The sequence below is a fragment of the Oculina patagonica genome, chromosome 12 (genome assembly GCF_052425735.1).
Source record: "Oculina patagonica isolate OP01 chromosome 12, crgOcupat, whole genome shotgun sequence".
Classification (NCBI taxonomy): domain Eukaryota; kingdom Metazoa; phylum Cnidaria; class Anthozoa; order Scleractinia; family Oculinidae; genus Oculina; species Oculina patagonica.
Genome location: NC_135769.1, coordinates 9,354,603 through 9,372,805, shown reverse-complemented (window position 1 = coordinate 9,372,805; position 18,203 = coordinate 9,354,603). Strand labels below are relative to the sequence as shown.

The 18,203-nt window shown below is 39.2% G+C and overlaps 1 protein-coding gene and 1 long non-coding RNA gene across 2 annotated transcripts; both read right to left on the bottom strand.

Moving 5' to 3' along the window:
• Window positions 1-2,728: 2,728 nt before the first annotated feature.
• On the bottom strand, window positions 2,729-5,103 carry LOC144632030 (uncharacterized). Its single transcript, XR_013566850.1, has 3 exons — window positions 4,910-5,103; window positions 4,000-4,053; window positions 2,729-3,088 (listed from the first exon to the last, which is right to left on the bottom strand). It is a non-coding gene; the product is annotated as an uncharacterized LOC144632030 (long non-coding RNA).
• A 1,523-nt stretch (window positions 5,104-6,626) lies between these two features.
• Window positions 6,627-17,634, bottom strand: LOC144631575 (uncharacterized). Its single transcript, XM_078490027.1, has 7 exons — window positions 17,484-17,634; window positions 14,456-14,555; window positions 13,622-13,735; window positions 12,594-13,042; window positions 11,321-11,504; window positions 8,611-8,971; window positions 6,627-7,127 (listed from the first exon to the last, which is right to left on the bottom strand). Exons 2-7 carry the CDS (start codon window positions 14,463-14,465, stop codon window positions 6,776-6,778), a joined length of 1,470 nt encoding a protein of 489 aa, XP_078346153.1. The 5' UTR covers window positions 14,466-14,555; window positions 17,484-17,634; the 3' UTR covers window positions 6,627-6,775.
• Window positions 17,635-18,203: the final 569 nt, after the last annotated feature.

Genomic DNA, 18,203 nt, shown 5'->3' with positions numbered 1-18,203 from the left:
TAACCAAGAAAGTCTTAATTTTAAACAGCGAGGCTCTCCCCGAGGTCCAAACGGTTACCATTTTATACAGCATATTTGACAGAAAAGGTAACCCTTTCAAACACCTTCCATCTTCAAAAGACTATTTCCACGATTATAAACTCTCCTACGTGCAATTTTTGACTTGAAAAACGTCCACAGGCCAAGTTACTGAGAGTGATTACATTTGGCGCCTTTGGGTGCTGACTGAAACCTTATGGTTCTTTGAAATATCAGTAGGTTTGATAAGGTACAACCATAGTTAATATAGGGAAATGGTTAGGAAGCGCAGCAAACATCAAAGGAGCAAACAAAGACGCCAAGATTTATGTTGGAAGGTCCACGATCCTGCACATCTTTTTTTTTTTTGCGCTCATACACTATGTATGAATTACGTAATCGCAATGTTTTTATTGGTTAGTTACATGAACACACGTAACCACCTATTGTATTTTGTCAGGTTTTGTGCAGGGTCAACCCCCAAAATAGCGAACAAAAACATGCAACAAAAAACTTTGTCGGGATTCCTAACCATTTCCCTCTATTAACTATGGTACAACAAATAAGATTATCGATGTTATAAATTATTTGACGAGCTACACAATCTGAATCAAAGTGCCCTATGGGCTGTCTCGTGTTACAGATTAGTATAGATGTTTAGTAAATAAAATAAAACTGCTTTTGTTTTATAGTAGCTAAATTTGTTATATATATTTTATTGTTTCAGGTTGGCGATATGAAGCAATGTATTAGAAGATATCAGTAAAGATAGTACATGGGATATGTAAAGTTTAATTAACAGTGTTTAAATTTTCAAGCAGCTTAATTTTTTTCTCTGAAAGAACAATTAAAACTTTTAATCGTTTTCATTTTTAAACAAGGAATTATTGATTTCAAGAATTATATTTTTAATAAAAATGAAATAAAATGCTTAAAGTTTGAATTATGGAATGTTTAGAAAAACGTGTTGTTCCTCCTAACTGAGTGAAACTTGCGTACCATCTACAGCGTGGTCGGCATGTAGGACGCCTCACGCTGTCAGAGACGCTGGTTCAAGTCTTACTTGCAACATGGCAAAGAAGAAAGTCACAAAGTTACAAATAAAACTCTCTGAAAAACTCTACGAGGACAGCGTCAAAGATCACATAGATTTCCAAACACAGCTAGTACTGGGTAGCGTGTTCCAGGCGTTCGGTTATCAAGGGAGCAGCGTTAAAAATAGTATTAGGGACTGGTCAAAAAGTACCAGGGGGGTGGGCTTGAGAAATTTGAAAAGTGATTACTTGAAAATTTATTACCCACCCGTTCCTTCTTGCTCAAAACTGATACAACTTCGTTCCCAGGGTTTTCCCTTATAGGGGGCTGTGAACAGTCTAAATTACAGCATTTTATTATAAATTTTGTACGTGCGACTTGGTATCACTACCTGATATAATAGTATTTCTCTATAAACCAGGACAAAAAAATATTTCACGAAATTTCATTTATTTTGATAAATTCCGGTTTCCATTGAAACTGGCATTTTTTGGGCTTTGCACAATATCTGAAAAAACTTCTATTGGTTACTACTTTCAGTGTACCAACTTTCATGCCTGTATCAAAAAGTGCACAATTCAACTAAAATTTCGAGCTAAGCCGCCGGACTAAAACTCACCGAAGCATGTCAGCTCTTTGCAATTAACATTTAATTAACGTCGCAAAAAAGAAAGGTGTAAAATGTTAGATTTGCAAGAAGAGTGTATAACTCTCGATTTGTCACACAACGTTGCGTTATTTTATATGGACAACGACTGCATAAGTTCCTCCCGGGAGGGCGAAGGGGGCATCAGTATTCGGCCTATGCAACTTCGTTTGTATAGCTGAGGGAGCTCTTGCTCTTCCCTAGTCGTCTTCGTACCGCGCGAGGTGAAAAGCGTGAAGTGCGGGTCGGGAGCGCTTTTCACTTCGCACCGTGCGCTGTATGAACACGACTGGTGACAGGTCGGTGGGGGTATTATAAACTACATAAAAAACCGTTTGAGATGAGCTTACAAGAAAAGACAGAGATATGCTTACTAAGGTGATGGATTGTTTGGTTGCATAACTGTATCAAAGGTTAACACTCGTGAAAATGGTCGCTATCACTTGCAAGGCGTGGTTTGTGAAAGGTGTCAAATAAAGACTGGAAGCTAGGTTCTGCTCTGCATAATAATTTTTCGCGGGTGAAGTTGCATTCTGTGAACTGACGACGTATCATTCTGCCTCCCAATCCAATCACATTTCTGTCTTTGAGTAACTAAAGCATAGAACGTCAACAAAAAGGCAGGCATTATTAAGTCGTTATCGGTGCTATACTGGTAATATTATAATATAGCTGTCGTGTCTTTCGTGCTTAAATGCACGTGGGCGCGATTGGCAACGTAACTCTGAATAATTCCGTGTTTTGCATGCACGTGACATTTTTTGATTTTTGGGAACGAGTATTTTTGACTTTGTAATTAGATTGAGAGCGGTTAGTTAGTTCGCGAAGTTCGCGAAGAAAGTTACGAATTTTCAGAGAATTTCGAAGCGAAACGTAGGACGAAATGTAGGGCTGCGTAGACACGCATGGCTTAGAGATGTACGTTAGCTAAGAAACTCTGATACGGACTGGACTGGCCGTGAAATTCACAATAGCATTTATTTGTTTATTATTCAATTAACAACCAGCATTCATGTGACGGGAATTTTTTTCTTATTCCTAAACTTGACGTGTCCGTTCAGTAAATGGCTTATACCTAAAACGTACAAATATTAATTTCATGTTCTGTAAAACTTTAACCAGGTGATAAAAGAAAAATTGGCACTTCGATACAGTAAATGAAAAAGTCGGATTCCTTCATGCAATAACTTTCTTGTCTTTCCGCGCTGGGCTTGTAAAGGAAGAGTTCTCTTCAACATCCTTTCGTTTGTCTTTTTTTTCCTCTGTTTTCTTTGCGTCCTTTTCACTGACGTCCTGTTTCACGTCTTTTTCTTGTTTTACGCTTCTTTCACTTTCGTTATCAGCGCTATTTGTTTCTTCCATATCAACATCTTCTTCACTTTCCTCTTCCTAATTAAGAGCAAATGAAAACAATATTGTCTCATAATAAACCAATTGTAGTTTTGACACGAGTTTGACCAATCTGAGTGAAAACTTCCCCTTTGGATTGTTCCATTCTACAAAGTGGGGACACTAAGTAAATTCTACCCCACACTGCAGAGGACACCAAACACATTCTACGCCATACTGCAGAGCACTCTAAGCACATTCTACCCCACACTGCAGAGGACACTAAGCACATTCTACCCCACACTGCAGAGGACACTAAGCACATTCTACCCCACACTGCAGAGGACACTAAGCACATTCTACCCCACACTGCAGAGGACACTAAGCACATTCTACCCCACACTGCAGAGGACACTAAGCACATTCTACCCCACACTGCAGAGGACACTAAGCACATTCTACCCCACACTGCAGAGGAAACTAAGCACATTCTACTCCACACTGCAGAGGACACTAAGCACATTCTACCCCACACTGAAGCACATTCTACCCCACACTGCAGAGGACACTAAGCACATTCTACCTCACACTGCAGAGGACACTAATCACATTCTACCCCACACTGCAGAGGACACTAAGCACATTCTACACCACAGTGCAGATGACACTAAGCACATTCTACCCCACACTGCAGAGGACACTAAGCACATTCTACCCCACACTGCAGAGGAGACTAAGCACATTCTACTCCACACTGGAGAGGACAGTAAGAACATTCTACCTCACACTGCAGAGGACACTAAGCACATTCTACCCCACACTGCAGAGGACACTAATCACATTCTACCCCACACTGCAGAGGACAGTAATCACATTCTACCCCACACTACAGAGAACAGCAAGCATATTGTACCCCACACTGCAGAGGACACTAAGTAAAAGGTTTAGGGTACATCTCTAACAAGGCTTACCGACTTGTCACACTTCTTGCAGACCCACTGATATCATCGTGTCTTTGGGTTGTCCTACATAACCAAGTAAAGTTAGACTTTGATAGAAAAGGTAACTGTATATATCTGTGATGCTTACCTACTTGTACGCCCGGGGGGGGGGGACTCCCATATGAGAGTGACGGGGATGCTCGTCGTCTCGCTTAGGGGTATAAATTTCAGACTTTGGGTCTCGCTTAGGGTGTTCTGGGGAAAATGCAAGAAAATGGCAATATTTTTAGCCATCAGGGTCTCGTTTAGGGTTGCACACGAAGAAATATACAAATATAAGTTCTTTTTTTCAGAATTTTGGTATCTTTTAGGGGTCTAAAATAGCTTGAGCCACGCCCAGATTGGTCTCTTTTAGGGGTTCTTTTCAAAATTTCCGACGAGCATCCCCGTCCCTTTAATATGGGAGTCCCCCCCCGGGCTTGTACGGGTAATGACAATATGAACAATAAGGACGCCTAGTAAACATGTAACCCTATCCTTTCCACACCTTCAAACTGAAACAATTCTCAGTGAAAATAAGGTACAACTATGCGTAAAAACCAGTCAGTAAAATTTAATAACCTTGATTAGATTATTAATTCTCAATACCCTTTTTAAAAGTTGCACAGACATTTAGTTCACATGACAAATCGTTGACACAGCTACCTAATTAGTAAGACATATAAGTGAAATTAACATTGAAGCAAATTAGTTTCCGGTTAGATAACGCATGGATTAATAATATTCTTCTCTTGACAAATTGTTTGACATATCTGTAAATTGCCGCGACCTTTTATTAAACAGCTTTTTACAAAGGCTTTCATCTTGTAATAAATAAGAATAAAATGATCATTTACAGAACGCAGCTCTAGAAAAATAAATCACTGAATAAATACTCCACTGAAAGCAGTTCTTTCTTCGCCGCGAATTCAACACATTTTCCCATCAAGTTGCCGAAATAGTGCAAACAGACACTCTAGTCAAAACCTAGAAAACAAAAACAAAACAAGAATCATTCCATTAAAACAACAACTACTGAAAACTAACACATAACATCACGTACTCATATCACTCGCCTATCTTAAATATCTAAACGTCTATGAAATTGCTTCTTACTTCTCTAAACTAAGTAACAACTGAAAACATTCATTAACATACGAACCGCTCTAAATATATCTGTGATGCTTACCTACTTGTAAGGGTAATGACAATAAAGGACGCCTACTAAACATGTAACCCTATTCTTTCCACACCTTCAAACTAATCTGACCCGTTTGTGACCCGTCGCACATCCGTGCAAGATACTTGAGGAATTCATTAATAAGAATCAACTGATCGTTCACATTTTACGACACACAAGGAGAAATCACTTTATTCTACCACTGCAAACCCGATTTACCTTGCTACCTTGTCACCTCTTTACCTTACTGAGGTCTTAGATGCATACTCCTGTTTTCAAAGTTGTTAAGATGCCATATTTTTGACACAGATTTTTATTTTTATTGAAATGTAAAAAATGGAGAACAGATGATTTTGTGATTAGTAAGACATAAGTACAATCGTGAACAATTTACAAAGCAAATTAATTTCCGGTTTTTTCAGATAACGTTAACCGCGGTAATTGTGTGCCAATCTTTTATTTGATTGCGTGATAACTTGACTCAATTTTAGCTTAATAATATTCTCCTCTTGACACATTGTTTGACAGATCTGTAAATTGGTGCGACCATTTATTAGACATCTTTTTACAACGCCGGCTATAATCTTGTAACAAATAAGAATCAACTAATCGTTCACATTTAACCACACACAAGAGACAATGAGTTTATTCTCCGACTGCAAACCTGAGAGATTTACCTTGCTACTGTGTCACTTCTTTACCTTACGTGAGGTCTTAAAATAACCACAACTATGACAACCAAGTTCAAAACATTAGCATCTGTTTTTCAATTCACTTAGATAAAATCTTTTTATCATATTGTCGGCTTTTTGCCGGACTAACAAAGGGAGGGTACTTCATGTAATACATCACATTAGAGACGGGAATGTCCATTATTTTTTTAAGAAGAGGAGAGAGAACACATAGAACAATTTCCAGCACAGAAAAATAAAGCTGAAAAAAATCGTGCAAGGAGAACCATGAGGAAAAAAAAAAGACGAAAATCTTAAATTTTGTTTTTGCATAACCCGAAAGCGAAAAAAATACTGCCCAGAAAAATTGCCCAAACCCCTGCCCCATATCGCCTAAAAGCAAAATACTACGTACCTTATATTCCGAGAATTTACAATATATGTGTAACAATTAAACTCGAAGAGAAACCGCATATTATGCCAAGAGCGTTAGAATGAAGGTCTAAAAAGTTCACTTGGAATACAACCAAAGGTCTATTTCTTACCTTGATTCTTTGCTACCTTATCACTTCGTTACCTTACGTGAGGTCTCACACAAAGCACTATCCTGAGCGACCGAGTCAATGCAATATCTCGCGTTACGTCACGGTCACGTCGTTTACGACGTGACCGTGCCGTAACACGAGACAAAAAGGAACGTAGTAACAGCAATAACTTACGATTGAACAGTGTTAGTAACTTTGTATTGAGACAAAAATGCACACTAGTAAAAGTGAATTTTGTTTTATTTTATTTTTAAAAGTGAAATTTTTTTATTGAATTTTTGTTAAATGAAATGCCAAATCAAACTCCACATGACTTAAAGTCTTAAAGCGTGGTCCTTAATTGAAAGATTTTTCTCTCTTAACAAAGTCCACTAGAGTGCTCCACTGATGTACCCTTCAACAATAAACGAGTTTAAGGACAAGGAAGCAGTCACATCATCTCCACACTCAACAATTGCTTCTGTTACTAACTCAACATCACACTGTTCAGTTCCTTTCTTGTTTTCGTCCTTTTTGTTCTTTCTTTTTCTTGTGATCTTTTTCTTCTGCTGCCTGTTTGGTGCTTTACGGCACCAATTTTTCTTGAGGTGTAATGTGACATTACTGCGTTGGTTATATCTCCGTCCACAATATGGACAGGAGAAAGGTTTTTCTCCTGAGTGGATAAGCTGGTGACGTTTCAGGTTTGATGTTGATGAAAACCCTTTGTTGCAAGTTGGGCATCTACAGGGAAATGAATCAATGGATAAAAAATATTGTAATTACCACAATTAAATAGGTCTCCCTCCCAGAAAAGAAAGGTAAGCCTTACAAATCTCAGAACCAAAAACCCTTGTAGTTTTCCTAAACTTCTTCAAAAAATAATAGGAGAGGTCTCGAAAAGATTATGAGTGGGAAGGCAACGCCCTAAGGTCCAAACTCTTTAATAACCCCTTTAACCCTTTAGGCGCTATTTTGAGGCGCGGTCATTGAACCACTTATGACATCATCAATTTGCACCTCAGTGGATTTTTGTGATAAGCAGCTGATACAGCTAGAATTGATCTTTCCACAGCACTGTTCATTTTGTATATCGGTTGCATTCTGACAGAGATAATCCAAATATAACACGATCCGTTTTTGGTGCAAAATCGGTGCTTAAACAGGCCAATACACCTGTAATTGATCAAGGTCCCTTTTTCAGGGTTTTCCAATGATTATGTCAAAACGTTTTCGGCTAGAAGAAAGGATGTTAAGAGTAGATAGGAACGAAAATACGAAAGCCGAAAAAACGGAAGGTAAAGGAGCAAAAAAAAAAAAACAAAAATCGTAAAGTCCAAATTTTGGCTAATGCGCGAGCACCAAAGTAAAATATTGTACATTTTTACATGAAATCTTTATGAAAATGTTGCTGCAGTGTGAAAAATTCTAGCAAAATTTAGGGAAATTCAGGATCCTGGCACCAAAAATTCAGTGTAACGGTTAAAAAACATGTTTTTATAAAAAAAAATTTAGTAGTAAAAGGGTTTAAAATAGCTATACAACAGGTTTGCCAACCCTTTCCTATACTACAGCTAATAAAATCCTCATCCCTTAATACATAGTGCCATCCTGACTTCTCGAACCCTCTTTTCTTGGAACCACTTGATAACTTGAATGAATCAAAAGTTGTTTCCCTCCCCTCAACATTGTAATGTCAGTCCTGATTTCTCAATGACCCAAATTTTTTAGCCAATTTTTGTTTCCCTTGGAGGTTCATAAAAATCAGGATTCCACTGTCCCTCAGCCTGAAAAAGTCACTCATCTTAGATGGTAGGGAGGTGAAGTCTGTGGCCCATACAAGCCAGAACTTATCCCGGTTTCTTTAGCATGAAGCAACTAGGAGTATTTCTACTCCGCCCTGGATGAGTTGCTAGTCCATTGCAGGGCTACCCCAGCATTAGTTCACCCGTACCTAGTTATACACTTGGGTGGAAAGAGGGACTACGAGAGTAAAGTGCTTTGCCTAAGAACACAAAACAAAATAGCTAGCCAGGGCTCGAACCCCCGGCCAGACTGCTTGATCTGGGGTCACTAACCATTAGGCCTTGCGCTTCCCTCCCTCAACCCCCCCCCCCCACGTTTTTGCTAATGCCTCCCCATAAAGTCCCCTCCCACTATTCATTAGACCACTGCACCTCTAACAGAAAAGTAAAATAAAGTACAAAAAAAAAACAGCTATACTTACGTGGTAGGTTTTTCATCAGTATGAATTGCATAGTGATTCTTTAAAGTCCGCTTATAGCGGAAACTCATCCCACACATGTCACAGGAGAATGGCTTTTCTCCAGTGTGAATTAACATGTGAACCCTGAGTGAATTTTTAGCTGTAAAAGCTCTGTTGCACTGCTTACAACTGTAAACGTACTGCGTTTGTTCTGTGTGTGTTCGGATGTGTTTGATTAAATCTGTCTGAATGGCAAATTCCTTTGGACACTCTTTACACTTGTATGGTTTGTTGCCAGAGTGAATTCTCTGCCAGTGTCTTCTTAGTGTTGATTTTAAACGGCACTTCAGATCACAGTGGTCACATTGATAAGGCTTTTCATCTGTGTAAGAAAAAAACAAAATTTCCACATAACTTTGAAAGTTTACTTTTTATTGTCTCTGGTTGTTTACAGCATCCAGGGGTACTCCCTATAATGATAATGGCCAATATAATGAGGCTCCGCCCAAATGGGGTACCTTTTTAATGCTACAAGGGTAGGAACTTAATCACAAGCTTAGGTATATGAAAGGAAGGGAAATCTTTCATTAAGTTATTTCAAAAGCCTTGAATTAAAATATATTTGGAACAGATGCACCTTATGACCGTGTCATTTTAATTTATGAAATGCTACATGAACATGACAATAATGCTTCCCATTTTAGCATAGGCGTACGGGCTGGGGGGGCAGGGGGGCTGCAGCCCCCCCAAATTTTGGGCAACACAGATTTTTTGGGCAGCAAGAGAAATTTGGGCAAAGCCAGTTTTTAAGAAGTTTTTTTTTTCGAAGTTTTAACCTGAAGTCGGCGTGTTAAAGCCAGTTCAATTCACAGATTTTAAATTCTTTTACTGTTGGGCACTGTACTGCAAATCTCTGTCACAGTGATAAAGACAGTTTTTCCACGTTGCTAAATTTTACAAAATCGACAGCAAGATTCTGGAAGCCGAGTAAAAATGATGTGCGTGAGTTTTCGTAATGTGCGCGGAATAGGCTATATGACTGTTTTAGAAATGCAAAATGAGAGAATGATATATTTGCTAAGTTTTCAGCAGGGTTGTTTTCAGAGTTTTTTTACGTGGTTCATATCCATGCAGTGATACATCGTGTTCTGCTGAACGATCATTCAGTGCATTGCGCAGATTGAAAACTTACCGCTGCAGCACCTGATGGGGCAACAACGTGTCAGTAAGGCCAAGTTAAAAAACAAATGTTTCTCGTTCCGCCCGTTTCATTTTTTGGGCAGCCTCTTTTTTTTATTATCTGTTTTTGGAAAAGCTAGAACGAACAAAAACCAACACTATTTACTTGTACTTTGTACGGAGTAAGGTATGGCTTTTGTCTGCCTTTTAATTCAAACTAAGGCCAAAAACTTTAAATCGATCCTTGTTACGCTAGGTCCCTATTGGATAGGTCAATTACCTTGCAGGATTTATTTTGTAAGTTCGCTTCTGGCCTGAAAAATTTGACGAGGGAGGAAAAAATCGATATTCGAACAACACACGTATCGCTACGACAAGATAATAAATAATTAAAAAATAACAAAAAACGCGCCCGCCCGCTCTCTTTTTTTTTTTACAGAAATCCGAACGAGAACCATTTGTTTGTTTTTTACTTAAATTTTTACGTGTAATCGCACTTATACTCTTTTTTTTATTATAAGAATACAGTTTTTCCGACCCAGGCTGAATATTCTTATTTTTTGCCGATTTTAGGCTTAAATATTCTTATGAACATTCTTAGTAAATACGGTAATCAATTACAAGTGTTTGGTGTTCAGATGTGTATTATGTTACATTGTGCACATGAACGATTACTTTTCGTTGCAGCCTGGCCGTTTTGGCTTTAAACATAGCATTCCTCACAAAGATAAAGTGACGGAAACGATAATACCTGATTTTGTTTCAACTAAAAACTATATTCTTTTCAAAATCTCAGCCTCGGGTTTATTCTTAAAATATTCTTAAAAATTCGCAAATTGCCCGTACGCCTATGCATTTTAGGTATGTCATGTCATTTAAGTATATGAAAGTAATCTAATAAATGCTTGGTATAAACACCCGTCTTGAGCTGTTAAGTTTGTATCAGGCGTCCCTCTCTAATAAACGTCCCATGTCTAATAGACGCCCCCCCCCTGATAATCTGTTTTCTATCATATTCTGTGATCATCAACATGCCTTATTTGTTTTATTGACACTGTTACAGTCACATTGAAAAAAATGCCTCATATCTATTTAACACCCCCACCTGTACCCCTAAAATTTGAGTGTTGTCGGCGTTAGGTAAAACTACCGGTAGTTAATTATTATCAGTCGATAATAAAATTTGCGATCTGTAAAATAAGGCTCCACAGGCTCAGATTTCATATTCTCATGCTCACTGTTAGGTCAAACCTTGTACCCTCCCTCCCTGCCGTAGGGGTCAATTTATCCTGGGTTTTATTAGTTCATTTATGGAAGCAGACTATAAAGGGGGAGGCTTTGGGTGCCTATGAATGCAGCGATCACAGTACTGCACTAATCTGTATGGGTTGCTAAGGGCCTTCTTAAACTGTTATGATGAGAACATTCTCTTCCACACTTTGGACAGCACCTTACTTTAGCGCCCAAGTGTTTCCGCATATGCCAATCAAGCTAGTAGCTCTTGAATGCAAAGGTAGCTTTGCAAAAATCACATTCAAAAGGCTAATTTTACCTGTGTGGCATTCATGGTGAGCAAAGCTATCATGCCGCCAGAAGACTTTGTTGCAAAGCTCACATTTGTAGGGCTTCTTTGAATGGAGCCGAACATGATTCTTTACTGTGTTTGGATGGCGAAATGATTTCCCACAAGTGGAACAATGAAAAGGTCGAACACCAGTATGTGACTCAGCATGTTTCTGGAAGAAAAAATGCACCGGTATAATAACTACTAAACTAGCAGTAATCATAGATTAAAGAGTGCGTTCGAGTATTGGTATGTTGGAATTGCAATTTCTGGGGTTTTGCATTGAGAAGGCATGGTTTATTTTTGTTTAAGCAGACACCCTGTTTTAGATTGTAGCAGTTCTTGATATGATAAAGCAGTATTTTTCTTTGGATGAATGCTACCTAATCAAAGCCATTCAAATGATTCATCACAAGCCGTGATTGTGATTAAAAGAAGAAAAAGAACCTGAAATAATGACCGGAATGGGAAAAGCTTATTGGGTATCCGGACAACTTGCCCCCTAGAAAATTCGCCCCAGACAACTTGCCCCCAATCTTAAGACAATATTTACTGGAATTTATCCTGGTTTCTGTAGCATTAAGTGGCTAGCAGTATTTCTAGAGGCCCTGCCAGGGTAAAGTCGGACAAGCGACATGGCCTAAAAAGTAGCGACAGCACATAAAATAAAATCGCGACAAACGACAACCCTTTTGGAAAATCTTAAATTCCAACAAGGACAAGTAATATTATTTTCCTTTAATTTTACTACCGACAGTGGCGCGAAGATTGATAAAACAGCGACACAGCATATTTTTAAATTTAGACAAGCGACACGGGAACCCCCCAGGCAGGGCCTCTTTCTATCCCCAATGGATGGGATGCTAGTCCATCACAGGGTTACCCCCTCAGCATTATTTCACTGGTACCCATTTATACAACTGGTAGAAAGAGGCACTGTTGCCCAAGAGCACCATTAGTCCACACGTGCGCCTCCCTAAATTTTAAATTCTGCCATTCTGAACCTAAAAGTTTTGGTTTCAACCGGAGTGCAATTTAGCCTTACCAAAGTGCTATTTAGGCTACCGGTATCTGGAATGAATTGCACCCCAAGCATCCTCCCACTTTGTGATGACCTCAGCCCAAAATTTATACATTAAAATGAAAGCTTTAAGCTATCAATTTGTTTTCTGAAATAGAAATTATAATAATTTAATATTTCTAGGTGGGTCTTTTTTAATAATGATTTAAATCAATAAATATTTCTCTCGAAATTATGTACCTGTAACTGGCTGGGCCACACAAAACTCTTATCACAGTGTGGACACTTGTGTTGCTTTGTGTTATCACCCTTGCAGTGGTAAAGCTTGTGACGCTTTAAGCCAGAAGGTGAGCAAAAGTTCCTAAGACACCTGTCACAACCGTTTTTCATTTTATTTTTAGATTTGGAGCGAGTGACTGGTGGATTAGTTTTTGGTGACTGTAGATTTTGTTTATCACTGTTAACACCTTCATTTTCACTCTCTGTTTTCTCTTCAGACGAGTCTTCTTCATTTTGTTCAACAATGTTCACGCCTTCTTCAGTTTCACATTCACTCTCGGTTTCTTCCTGTCTCTCATCTTCCTCTTCATTTTGTTCCTCTCTGTTTTGAAACTGTTTTTGTGTTTCTTCTAATTCTTCCTCTCGATCTTCATTATCTTCTTCTGTTTCCTCAACATTTACATATCCACCTGATTAAACAAAAAATAAACATTTTGTTAAATAAAAAAAGTAATAAGAATTACCTTTTGATCAAACAAAAAGGTTAATCATTCACGTCACATGCAATGCAAAATTTCTGGCTAGAGACACTCTTGGGCAGAGAGAGATAAAAAGTATATACGTATTCAAGTATATGTGAAGGGGGTTAAATGGGTACACTACCAGTAAAGAATTGCTGAGGGTTTCATGTAACTCCTTAGTTTAATTAGCATCCTGGGACGTGGGAGCCGGGGGGGGGGGGCTTAAGCCCCCCCAGAATTTCCTAAAAAATAAAGACTTTCTAAGAGAAGAGTATTTTAAGCCCCCAACTTCAAGAATAAGTCACTAGTCAGCCCCATTCCCCACTTGGAAAATTGCTCTGCCGTCCATGGTCTAGGGGGGGGTAGTATACTCCTAGTCACTTAATTTAACAGATATTAGAGAAAGCACTGGCTTGGTAAGCCATCGCAGCCATACACAGGTGTCCGTAGAAGTTTTTTTTTCACAGATGAAGTTTCAAATTTGACAATCTTCACCGATATAATTTTAAACAACAAATAAACACATACTATTGACAGCCAGTTGTAGAAAGAGATTCTCATCAACTGGAACAGTTAAAATCTCAACTTCTTGTTCAGCAACTGAAGCATTTTCGGGCTGAACCAGAGATTCTTCCTCTTTACCTAGACATAAACAGAATATTAGTTATATTTTTAACACTATTCACTAGATAAGATAAGATAAGATAAGATAAGAACTTTAATAGTAATCTCCCCATAGGGCTTTTCAGAAACTATTTACCTACTAGAAGGTGGTTTTCCATTTTTTAAAATGATAAATTAATAAAGGCCACAAACATAACAAATAGACATTAAATTTACCGTATTTTCTCAATTAAATGCCGGGCCCTGAATAAACGCCAGGTCTCCTAAATGAAGTTGTAAATAAGCCCCTCAAGCATTTATTTGGGGTGTAGAATGCTTTAGGAAAAGTGGCAAAATATATGGCTGTAAAAATTAAAGAACGAAAACCCTTGGTTATAAACTTCCGGCTTGAATAAGCTGCAGGATTCGAACAAATGCCAGCTCCATCAGGCCAAGTTTTTATTAAACGCCGGGGGAGTTTTATTGATAAAATATGGTAATCTTATTAGTGGTTTACGTCATCATTATGAAATTTCTGGCTGTAAATCACAGAGGCGGTCTCTCTGCTGTATTTGCAGGCTAGACAGACACTGGCTGGAAGCAATTGAGAATAAACATATAGTGTTCTCTCTGTGGTTAGCTGATTAAAGGTTTAAACTTTTCAACAAAATGAATTTTTGTTTTGGCTGATTAATGTTTTGGCTCTTGTCTGAACTCTTTAAAATGGATTAAGCTTTAACCTAGCCTGAGAAAACTCACCTTCCATCATTATCAGTGTTCTTTTTATTATTCACTGAGTATTATCACCAGGTTCCAATACTTTCTGCTCAGAGAGACCTTTCAGGACAGCTTTAGAAACCTGCAGAAAGAAAGAAGTTATTTGACTACTTACCGTGTAAATCGGTTTAAAAAGGTGGTAAAAAACGTGTAAAACTTAATTTTTGGGTAACTCCCTGTTACCTTCATCAGAGTTAAATTGGTTCAGTTTTTGCATAATAGCTAGGTTTTTAAAAGTTATTAAATAAACTTGTGGGAAATGCACATGCTCATTCACACAGTTAATGTCCTGGATAGAATGTAGCGCTTCTAGGAATAGGCGTTTCTTTTTTCTTTTTTTTGTGCATTTTCCACAAGTTGGGGGGGGGGGGGGGGGAGTCACAAACACCCAAAACTTTAAAGCAATGTATGAAGCTAAATTGGATTTTCCAGAGGGGTGGGGGATCATAGGGCAAATCCCTTCCATGGTGGGGGGGGGGGGTGGATATCTTCTGGAACCACACAATACCCGATTCCCTCTATAGCGTGCGCCTGCAGGGAATCACGGTAGTTGTATTCATCAAACCCTGCGCGAGACTGTAGCAATGATGCGCGTTGCAACAGACTCGCGCAGGGTTTGATGAATACAACTACCGTGATTCCCTGCAGGCGCGCGCAATAGAGGGAATCGGGTATTGCAAGTTCTGTTGTAAGTGAATTGGAATTGCAAACAAGTGATTTTGAAAGCAGCTCACTGTACCCGCTCACAATTAACATTATGCCAACTCTCCTAGAAAATTTATCCAGGAGTCTCCCAGATACAGATTGAATCTCCCATGGCCAGTCTCCTGTATGGGTCACTAAATCTCCAAGATTCAAACATGTTCAGATGAAAGTGCTTGAAAAAAGAGTTTCCATGTTTATTTTGGCAGATTTCTGGGGGACATTTTTAAGATATTTGGCATGTGTTTATGAAAGAATTGGCGCAAATGCATTTCAAGAGGCCCTGTCAGGGTAAATTCTGACGGATGATACGGCTCTGACGCTAACATGAAGGAGCTGAAATGACGACGAATGATGAGATGCTTCCGTGAAATTACGATAGCGAAAAAGAAAAAAGTAATTTGCACTTTTTAAAACGGCTTGCAGGCAAAATAGCTTCTGCAGATTTACCTTTTTATGTTCCCAGACTCAAACATTTCCAAAATTATCCGTGGGGATATGGATGAAAAAATTTCGAAATTTTGACAGACATGCGGGCATTTTGACATTGCAACTTGAAAAGGTTTAAGATTTAGATGGGGGACATAAAACCTGCCTGCTAACAGGGCCTCTCTAAAGAGAATTTAGGTATTGTCTGCATGTATAATCAAGGTGGGGTCAGGGGGGGGATGCATATAATTTCTTACAGTTCAGGAAAGGGGAGCAATACCTAAAGATACTTGTAAGGGGGGCTATAACTAAATATTTCCTTTGATAAATCACATATTTCAGACTTCCCCGACCACCTGGTATTTATTACATATTTCTTAAATTTATTTCACTGGCCACTTTGTGCTACAAACTTTCCATGCATGCATGCACGTGCCTACCACAACATGGTACAAAGCGCCAGAGGGTATTCAGTCTGAAAAATCGACCCCTCATCTGTCTCCCCCCTCCCACCTTCCTTGAAGCAAATCTGGTTCCACATCACTGGATATGTTTTTTATTTCTGGTGGAAACACTACAATACCGATCACATTCGGCGCCCTTCGATGGGTGTGCAGTGCTTTTAAGTGGAGGGGGACAGGGGGCGGGAGCCCGGGAGAAAAGGGACGGGAAGCGGGAGGAGAGAGGGCGGGAAGCGGGATTCTTAAGGTGGCGGGAACCGGGAGAAAACAAGTGAAATTTCGTAACATTTCATTATCTTTTGCAATAGACATGGAACAAACAGGAGAGAACAGCTATGGAAAGGGCCGGGAGGCGGCAGTAAAAGCTACGGGAGTCGGGAGGTTCAGACCCCGCTGCCCCACTTTAAAAGCACATGCGATTACACAGAATATTGATGTTATTGATCACAAAACAGGTCACATTAAAACAAGCAAAGGGAAGGAGAAACATTATGACGGACATTGAAAGAGTGCAAAATATTGTTAGCTTTTACATTCACCGTACATTAAAGCTATTTATAAGCTTAAGCCCGGGGGGGGGGGGGAAGCAACTTCCCATACATTCTCTTATATGAAATCTGAGCGATGCTCTCACAACTTGCAAAGCAATCATCGGGGCGGTAGTCAGCGGATGTCTCTAAGGCGCATGAGCACTTGCCAAAACAATAACAACATGGGACCAGTGAGAGAGTTCGATTTTTTTTATATATATATATATAGTAATAAAAAAGACTTTCTAAGTTTTGTCTTTAAAGCAGCGAAAATTACACCGGAAAGGTTCTTGGTGTCAATATGTAGTGTTTGTTATGAAATAAAACCATCACGGGAATGGTAATGAAAACGTGGCGATCGAATATTCCCGCGCTGGTCGGAGCTATTGTTCTTGCTCTATTGTTTCGAGGTTGTTTGTTCACTTGGTCTTTCTTTGTTTTACTTCATTTACAATCCCCATGTGGGCCAGTTGAAAATCGTGGTACAAACATTTGCATTTCAGCACTGAGAAGTAGCACGGCATCACAAAATTCTGCGTTCTTAAAACTACACGACGATGACGAAATTTTCGGATAAACACGCTGCTTTTAGATTTTTAGTTAAGAGAATATAACCCCTTTATAATAAGTGATTCCACGGCATAGCAGCTTCCATTTCGCGGGAAAAGATTGCCTGTTGCATCATCGTCCAAAAACCGCTGACTACATCGTGAATTGATCGCTTTGCAAGTTGTGAGAGCATCGCTACTCGGTCCCAGACCTCGTTTCTTTCCCCCCCTGGCTTAAGCTTACTGATCTGATCGACAGATGTAACGTGCTGCAAGAGAGCGAGTAAGTAAGCTTGAACTTACAGCATGTATTACATGTAAGTGTAATCAAATTCCTCACCAAATTCGCTTTGTGTGGTGAACGTCTTGGCTTTGTACAAATGCAAACAGTTTTAGGTCGGCTATTGTCGGTAAACGGCTGTTATTCTTCTGTGGACAGGCCTGTGGACAGTACACTGAGAGTTGGCAAAGAATGAAAGGATCGTTTTCAGCGACCGAGATAATCTGGGAACTACTAACAGTAATATTGCGTGACATGTAACGTTTATGTAACACAAACTATCGCACCACTTTGGTTTCTTTAGCCAGCATGTGCTCAGCATGTGTGAAAAGTTCAGAATCTGGACGCTTTCCTGATTGGTTGAACGGCAATATCCCAGAGAAAGAGTAGTGTACTGATTGGCTGTGATTAGTAAGTATGTATAACTATAAGGAACTGAAGATCATTAAAAATATATATACAGTCGAAGCTCTCTGAACGGACACTCTCGTAAGCGGACAGCTCTACTTACGGCCACCTTGTTAGAAACCCCGTTTTTACTCCCATACAAACTCTGTATTTTTACATTCTCGTAAGCGGACATTCCCGTAAGCGGCCGCGGACACTTTCCGAGATTACGACTTAGACTTTTTCTTTGTTTTTAAGCTCCCGTAAGCGGACACCGCAAAGAAAATCATATAAAAAAACCTCTGTATCTTGTATTAATCAATCAACTTCACTTCGCCGTTCGTCACAATTATTTTTACTGTAATTACAGTACCATATTTCAGTGTTTGTTTT